Source organism: Triticum aestivum, chromosome 4B (assembly GCF_018294505.1).
Source record: "Triticum aestivum cultivar Chinese Spring chromosome 4B, IWGSC CS RefSeq v2.1, whole genome shotgun sequence".
Lineage (NCBI taxonomy): Eukaryota > Viridiplantae > Streptophyta > Magnoliopsida > Poales > Poaceae > Triticum > Triticum aestivum.
This window is the reverse complement of record NC_057804.1, coordinates 634,784,693-634,793,630: the sequence shown is the minus strand read 5'-3', so window position 1 is coordinate 634,793,630 and position 8,938 is coordinate 634,784,693. Positions and strand designations below refer to the sequence as shown.

At 45.3% G+C, this 8,938-nt stretch overlaps 1 protein-coding gene across 1 annotated transcript; it reads right to left on the bottom strand.

Moving 5' to 3' along the window:
• Positions 1–2,632: 2,632 nt before the first annotated feature.
• LOC123089501 (noroxomaritidine synthase-like) lies at positions 2,633–4,558 on the bottom strand. Its single transcript, XM_044511170.1, has one exon. The coding sequence runs from the start codon at positions 4,548–4,550 to the stop codon at positions 2,868–2,870; it is 1,683 nt and encodes a 560-aa protein (XP_044367105.1). The 5' UTR covers positions 4,551–4,558; the 3' UTR covers positions 2,633–2,867.
• Positions 4,559–8,938: the final 4,380 nt, after the last annotated feature.

Below are 8,938 nucleotides of genomic sequence, written 5' to 3'. Positions count from 1 at the left end.
CAAGTCTCATTTGCTGTCCAAAAGGGATAGCCATCTTTAATGGCCTATAGCGGGGCACGCACATAGGGCTTAAATGGGCTGCAGTCACTTAGGCCCCTTTCTCACATGTTAGGTTTTTTCTTTCCTAGAATTCTGTAGAATCATGTAAATTGTAATTAATATACTTACAAATAAAATAACTTATGTAAATAATGTTAATGTAATTCTAAAAATATTATTATTTCAAATAATGTTCATGTAATTCTAAAAAACATTTTTATTCAAAATAATGTTCAACTAATTCTAAGAGATATTTTTATTTAAAATATTTTCATGTAATTCTAAAAAATCTTCTTATTTGAAAGAATGTTCATTTAATTCTGAAAAATATTCATGTATTATTTAAAAATGTTTATATAGTTAAAATAATATTTATGAACTATAATTATTTTAGTGAATTATAAAATATTATTCATGTATTCATTTATTTTAGGCTATTTTCATGCATTGATTTTTTTCATGTATTCACTTTATGTGTGATATTATTATCTAAAATAAGTTCATGTAATTCCTAAAAATATTCATATATTATTTTAAATAATAAATATGAGTGATAATAGTATTTGTTTCTATTTTTTATCCAAACACCCTCTTTATTACTTAGCGATAATGTTCATCGGAATACAATTTATATCAGGTGGTTGTAGTAGCCAAATATGTCTACCCGCAGCAAGACCAAGGGCAAGTTTAGCTGGGCTATGTGCATCCTTTTTTTCGTCTCTCCTCTGCAAACTAAAAGAGCAAAACTGAAAGCAGAAGATGAAGCTTTAATTTGCGTACAAACCCCAAATGTTGTTATTATGAATTAAAAAAAAACTACCATGTGAAAAATGGGCTGAAGTGACTGCAACCCATTTATTCCCCAATGTGCGTGTTCTTGTATAGGCCATTGGTTCCCTAAAAAACCTAGCTTTGCCATCTTTTTAGGATGAGTTTGCGCGTTCAAACCACCGCAGGCACTATTTTGCATATTAATTTCCTGTTCGTAGTGTTCCCTGATGGGTGGGCCCCAAGTGTCATAGAGGTGTAGTTACGTTTCAGGTGTTTTTTGCAATATAGGTATTCATTCAGGGGATTTTTAAAAAAAATCAAGGGGCATTATCATGATGAAAATAATAATTTCAGAGTGTTTTCTGCAAAAAAAGGTCACATGCCCTCGCCCTCACCTTCCAATCACTAACAATAGGTCACACGCCACGCCGGAGTGCCTCGTCGGCACCCTGTGCGTATAATGACGTGATTATCACCATAGATGCACGCCCAAGCCAAGTTCTGACACCGGTTCAATGTATGCTGCAAATTTTTAGCACCAAACAAACTTTTCTCGTCAAGTTTAGGCACATGTGGTGTAATTGAGACATATTAGTTTATCAAGTCCAAATCTTTGCAGAAGCACCGGTTCAAATATAGGGAATTCGAAACATTACATGAATTGAGATTTCTATTTTTCAAAATGAAACTAGAAAAAATCAAGGAAACTAAACATAAATTATATTGTATCTTTTTCTAAGTTTACTTTATTAATCACAAAAAAAACCACATGGTACATTTTAGAGCCAATAAGATCAAGAAAACTACACCTTATATCACTGAGAAGTTTTTCACAATCATATAGTATACTTATGTCTTATTGTCCAAACGATTTGTTTTTTTAGAGCCAATAGCCATGGCTTTCGTAAAGGATATAAGAAAAAAAAACTGAAACCTGATGATTTTTGAAACAGTTTTGCTAGAACTCATCTAGATGAGATATAATTTGGTCTTATTCACCTTTTTATAGCCATTGAATGTGATGATATAAGATGCGTGTGTGCTAACGTGGGTTGTATCTGTTTCTTGTTTTCAAAGTGAATGAGACCAAATTATATCTCATCCAAATGAGTTCTAGGTACTCCCTTTTTGAAATTGTGGTGAGGAAGCTTTTGTCACCAACGGGGTGGTCGATGAATTTATATCACAAATAAGTACTTACATAAGTTGTTCTCAGATCTGTATTTCTGTGAAAATACCACTAAGAATGTGGTTTCTCCATACTGGTGGCATAGAGGGAGTGTAGATTCAGGGAAGCCGTGTCCGTCCATCCATTAATAAGACGAAGGGGACGTACGTGAGCACGTCGTCGTCACACTAACTTTGATATTCCTGCATGATACTAGACTAGATGCGAAAGGGATCGATCAGTCGGTGATGATGGGCACGGCGGCAGCTCAATCAATAAGCTCCCGTTGCACGTACAAACATACAGAATGAACGAACATGGCATGCATCAATAATCGATCATGCATGACAGCATGATGAATCAAGGAATGGAATTGAATGCCATTGAATTAAAACACTGTCACGCATGCAAACCAAAGATTCGCAAGCAACCAACCATGCCGGCATTGTCCCTACTTACACAGTCATGTTAGCTGAGATTGGAAACCAAAGCCTCTGCACTATGCATGCCAGCCCAGCCCGATCCATCGATAAAGTTTCGGTATAAATATGTCTTCGGATCAATCAACGAGTTGATGATACATGCAATTAATGTAGGAAACTAAATATGTGTTATATGTCATGAAAAGTATACCACTAGATTTCCACACGGGTGTAGTTTCTAAATATATATTTTTTGTCACATATAATACATATTTAGATAGTTAAATTATTGACCTAGAACTACGCGAATGACTTATACACCGGGACGGAGATAATATGATTTACAGTGTACTTAATCATATTACTGGACACCTGCACACCGACAACACATATGCCGAATAAAAATGAAGGAATATAGACACTTACATCAGTACGTGCATGCATGCAACGGTACAAGTACGCATAGGTTACTGCTGCTTGCCGATCATGGCTGGATTACCCGATCTTCTCTTGACCCTGACGAGGAGGCCGTTCTTCATGTGGAGTATGATGGAGAGCTTGGGCTCCACGACGTGCCCGGGCACCACCTCCACGGCGAAGTTCCACGCCACGGCCGCCACCGTCACCTTCATCTGCACCAGCACCATCTCCTTCCCGAGGCACGTCCTGGGGCCCGAGTTGAAGGCCACGAACTTGTTGGACGGCACGTACCGCAGCTTGCCGTCCTCGGAGATCCACCGCTCCGGCCGGAACTCCCGGCAGTCGGCGCCCCACACCCGCTTCATCCTCCCCATGGAGTAGTTGAACACCAGGATCTTGTCCCCGGGCCTCACCTCGTGCCCGCTCGGCAGCACGTCGTGGGCGGCGACCGCCTTTGTCTCCACCGGCAGCGACGGGTAGAGGCGGAGGCACTCGCACACCGCCGCGTGCAAGTAGAGCAGGTTCTTCAGCTCCCCCGCCTCGAAGGCCACCATGCCGTTGGGTCCGACGGGTTTTCGGGCAGCTATGGGGGCCAGCTCCTCCAGGAGCTTTTTCTCTACCCGCGGGTTCGTGGCGATGAGGTAGGAGAACCACGAGAGGGCGGAGCTGGTGGCGTCGCGGCCGGCGACCAGGAGGTTCATCGTCATGTCCCGGATGTACACGTCCGCATCCGGGTCGCCGGCAATCTCCTCGTCGCAGATGAAGGAGGACAGCAGGTCGGCCGCCGACTTGTCCGCGCGATGCTTGTTGTAGGCGGCTCTGCGGCTAGCAATGGTGGCCGCCACGAATTCGTCGGCCGTGCGGCGCGCGGCGGCGTTCTTCCTCTCATGCCCGACGTCCAGCCTCCGCATCATCTTCCAGCACGTCACCGGCATGATGTGCCGGACGAAGACGGTGCGCAGCACGTCGTCCATGGCGCGCGCGAACGGCACGTCCGGCAGGCCGATGGCCAGGCACCCGGGGTCGACGCCGAAGACGAGGTTGCAGGTCGTGTCGAAGGACCAGCGCGTGAACACGTCCTGCAGGTCGCACGTCGTGTCGGAGTCGGCGACGTGTGCGAGGAACGGGAGCACGCTCTGCACCGCCTTGTCGAGGCTGGACTGCGCCACGAAGGCGCGGTACCGCGGGGTGGTCATGAGCATCTGGGCCTTCGTCCTCTGGCTCCGCCAGCGCTCGCCGTCGGAGTTGAAGATGCCGCCGCCGAGGATGTCGAACATCTGGGCGAACACGTCGCCCTTGGGGTAGTTCTCGAAGTTGGAGGTGAAGATGTGGCGGACGTTGGCCGGGTCGCAGGTGATGAAGTAGCGGAAGCCGGCGAACCAGAAGCGGCACTGGTAGTTGAGGCCGGAGAGGGCCAGCATGCCGGTGACGCCCTCGAAGATCCGGTGGATGTTGGAGACGATGGCCGGGAGGATGCCGACGATCGGCCACTGGGTGAGCCCGGGGGAGCGCCGGCGTCGCGTTTTCTCGGGTTTCACGGCGCGATAACGAAGCAGTAGCACGAGGAGGCAGGCGGCCGACATGAGAAGCTGCAAGACGAAGAGCCGGTCCATGCCCATGCCCATGGCGGAGAGCAGCACACCACTAGACATGCGTGCATGCAGAACGTGGTGCAAATGCAACACTGGGACGCACGGGGTGGCTAGCAGTAAATCGTACGTGCTGATCATGGAGATGCATGGTGGTGCTTATATATGCGGCACGCACGTCCCTGGCCAATTAATTGTCCATCCATTCTCAACAGCTAGCTATCAATCGGAATGCATACGCGACGCCATGACACGCGAGGGATGTGGTCACCAAGAGCAAAAGGAATTAGTTAAAGACAGCCATTAATTAGTTAGCATATCTGGTATGTGCACAGTGTAATTCGGTTGACAGTAGCAAGGGTTTTATCCCAAGAACCCTAGTAACTAGTAATGGGAATGGGGTTTGCTCGCTTAAGGCTGCAATGATATGAGGGTAATGTAGGATGCCTTCTGACGTGTCCCATTTATTATCAGCATGGGCATTTATATGATGGATCAAATACAGACTGTTATTATTTGTCCTTTTTAGGGACACTGTTATTATTTCTCTTGCTATAATTCGCTGGCACGCATCTTCTCGGCGGTGGCCTGAGGGTCTATATTTGCCCGTTATGGATTGGATGTTCAAAGTGGTAAGATGTGGTCACTTGAATCTTGTTTTTATGGGCTTTGAGGGATGAACAAAAATGTCCACCGGCTGGAAATGGCGAGCATGAAATGGCGTTGGCCATTACGATGAAGGAATCCCCGTCGAGCCACATGGTGGTCAAGCTCATTGTGGTGGCACACCAAGGAAGGTGCACCGAGTAAGAAGGGGGCACACCGCACATGCATGCATCTAGAATATGTCGAGGCAAAGAAATGTCAGACATAAGACGTTTAGATCGAGATCAAATAGAGCTTTTTTTTTTAGGAAAAAGGGGTCACCCCCGATTTACATTAAGAAAACCATAATAGATCCACCACAACGCACCCATCAGCAGAGCTAACATCTACCCCTCAAAAAAGAAAAAAAGAAACAGAGCTAACATCTGGCAGAAGCAAGATAGGTCCTGCAACACTCTAGAACCCATTTAAGTTTGCAGGGCCGGCTGAAACCTACTAGCCAAAAGGCAGGAGGTAGGCCCAAAAGACACCAGCCATCCGAAATAGTCATCATCAGGGACCTAGCATGCAGAAGAAAGTAACTACGACAAAGTACTTATCACAGACCAGGCAGATAATAATATGGGAGTTCATGGTATATAAAGTGAGGCCGTCGAATCGAGAAGCGCACAACATTCTAGTAAAGATGTCGTCGTCGGAGATGATTGAGGCCCAGAATGCTTGATCAACATCTTCAGCCACCAACAATCCTGAGAATTCCAGGGCGCCACCTCTCGACACGTTGAACACTTCATTTGCTACCCGCTCTAGAAGCTTTACCTCCCACCTCAGCTCCCTTTGTTCTTCCTCGCCTATCTGCAAAATGGAACATGATTCAATAAGCCGATAAGTTTCATGAAGAATCGCAAAAGGTCAATAATCCTTCTGCGTTCAAAACTCTAGTCGTTCCCGCGAGACCAAATAGACCACAGCAAAGCAAATACTCCAACATACATCTTTTTATTCTCAAACTGAGATAACTAGGAAGACATCATCATTTCCACATTGATGGGAAAGTTAGGTAACCCAAAAGTATTTTGGAGCACACACCAAAGGAATTTAGCAACTGAACAATGTAGAAAGAGATGATCAATATTTTCTTCAGCCCCACAAAACATACATTTGGTGTTTCGAGACCATCCCCTTTTAACAAGGTTATCTTTAGTCGGGACACTTTTTCTAACTAGAAGCCAGATAAAGACTAATTTTTTGTGAGACTTCAATTTTCCATGCCGGTGACGCAACTGGGACTACAGTTTTTTTTAAGCAACGATAACGAGCTTCCTCATCAATTTTCATTAAAGAAACTGTCAACATCTTAAAAGTTTTAACATAATAAGGATATAGCGGAAAGGGCTCAATAGGTGGACATCGGTGCATTTAGCTACGGAATACTTGAAGATCAAGCAAGACCAACAAGGCACCAAAACCTCTATACGGAATACTTGAAGATCGAGCAACACCAACAAGGCATCAAAACCTCTATATTAGTTAACGCTGATTTAGTACAAACCAGGATCGGAGGGAGTATGTTTAATTTCTTGAATCACCATCCTGGTGGTTCGAGCATTATTTTTTCTTCGCCCTTTCTCTTTCCCAAAAAAGAGCCTACACTATTGGATTTTAAGAAATAAAAACCAACATCCACGGCGCGAATAAGGGACGATGTTTATGAGAACCCGGCACCGCCAGCCCAGCCAGTGAGCCACTGATCCATCACAACTCATCAGCAGCTTCCATGGAACTGTTCCTGTTCAGTGAGCTTGGAATTGATTGGACAAGAGATTGGTCCATATTTATGTGACGGTGGTTGGAGTCGTCTAAGCCTAGCGTAGTACTACGTCGTGGCCGAAAGCTCCTCTCGCGCGCACTGCACACTGTAGGGCACTGCGTGCATGCTGCTGGGCTGGCGATCGATGTATGATCCAGCCACCGTCATTAGCGCGGATATGCATGCGTATCGCGAGAAGGCAAAGCGCACGATGATCCAGCTGCAAAATGGATCGATGATCCACGGAACTGTTGCTGTTCACGTGCCGTACGCATGGAAATGGAATCCCAATCAGTCGGGTAAGTATTTATGCGACGGTAGTTGGAGCTGTGTTAGCCCAGCTAGCTCACCATCCACGTCCTGATCATTTGAAAGCTCCTCTCCCGCGGCAGCACTGTGCGTGCATGTGCTGCTAAAGTGGCACACAGCGGGGAATGTACTCCAACGTGTCTGTAATTGTTATGTGCGAATTTGGTTCCGGAGTCTCGATGAAAATAGCTAGGAAGTTTCATCTCATCGTGTAATTTATGACTGTTGATGTGAGATAATCCATAGCTGATGACCAGCTCATATGCTCCCGGATGAACAAGAAAATCAAAAAAATAGCAAAACAATTAAAAAGGATTTTTTCATTTCCAAGCCCCTCCTTTTTTAGTTCTTCTCAGTTTTGTACATGTTGTTTGTCATTTCTCACTTTTCCCCACCACCGCGGGGCCCATCCATACAAATACCCGAATGGGGGTTGCTGTGGAGTCAAAGTAGTTTGTCGTTACTTGGCGCAGTTATTGACGCATGTGACACCTCCTGCTGGGCCATCTGTTAGTGGTTGTGTGGCCGTAGGTGGCTCCATTGCCCATCGCGCACTTACTGACACATTGGACACCCCTGTCGGCTCATCTGTCAGTGGCTGTGCGGTCATAAGCGGCCTTAGGGCCCATGTGTTAGTGTCTGACTAATTGGCACAAAAAGGTGGCTTATAATGATGTGAGAGATACTCAAACTCGTGACCGGCCGTTGTAACCACATCGTAAAAGCGCGCGCGTGTGTAATAGAGCCACACTTTTATGTACTCACGGACGCGAAGGATGGGCCCAAGATTTAGTGACCTTGGACATAGTGTACCGCCGGCAGTTTTAAACAAACATTCTGTTGTTAGCTCTGAAGATAAATTGATCTCCTTTATTATTTTGCAAAAACTGAAGTCATAATGGGTGAAAATTGCAAAGCTCCAAATTATTAGGACCACACTTACAGTTCAAATTTCAATTATCTTAAGTAAATGCCTAGAAAATCAGAAAATCAAAGAAATATAGCAAACAAACATTGAATCCATGAATTTGGCAGTATGCCTACAATGTTGTCTAATTTGGGTGAAAATTACAAAGGTCGTAATTCAATCTTCTTTAGGGTACTTCCTTCACACACAAAAAACCACTTTTGACACTTTTATTTGAAATATGGGTCACCACTTGTCACATTGTTATATAAGTAGCAAAAAGGGCTAGTCTGTTATACTTCCCGTCGAATCTCGCAACTCATTCAAATAACATGCAAATGTCACAAATTTCATTTCAAGTTTATAACTTTTACAGATGTTCAAACCCTAAACATAGCTACTGGCAAAATAACCCTATTTGCTAGTTCTATTCTACTCATCGTCGTCAACGATGTCGGAACCACTAACGAGGCTGAGGGAGTCGTCATCATCCTCGTGTTGGGGAACGTAGTAATTTCACAAAAATTCCTACGCACACGCAAGATCATGGTGATGCATAGCAATGAGAAGGGAGAGTGTGTCCACGTACCCTCGTAAACCGAAAGCGGAAGAGTTAGCACAACGTGGTTGATGCAGTCGTACGTCTTCACGATCCGACCGATCAAGTACCGAACACACGGCACCTCCGAGTTCAGCACACGTTCAACTCGATGATGTCCCTCGAACTCCGATCCAGCCGAGCTTTGAGGGAGAGTTCCATCAGCACGACGGCGTGGTGACGATGATGATGTTCTACCGACGCAGGGCTTCGCCTAAGCACCGCTACAATATTATCGAGGTGGATTATGGTGGAGGGGAGCACCGCACACGGCTAAGAGATCCAAGGGATCAATTGTT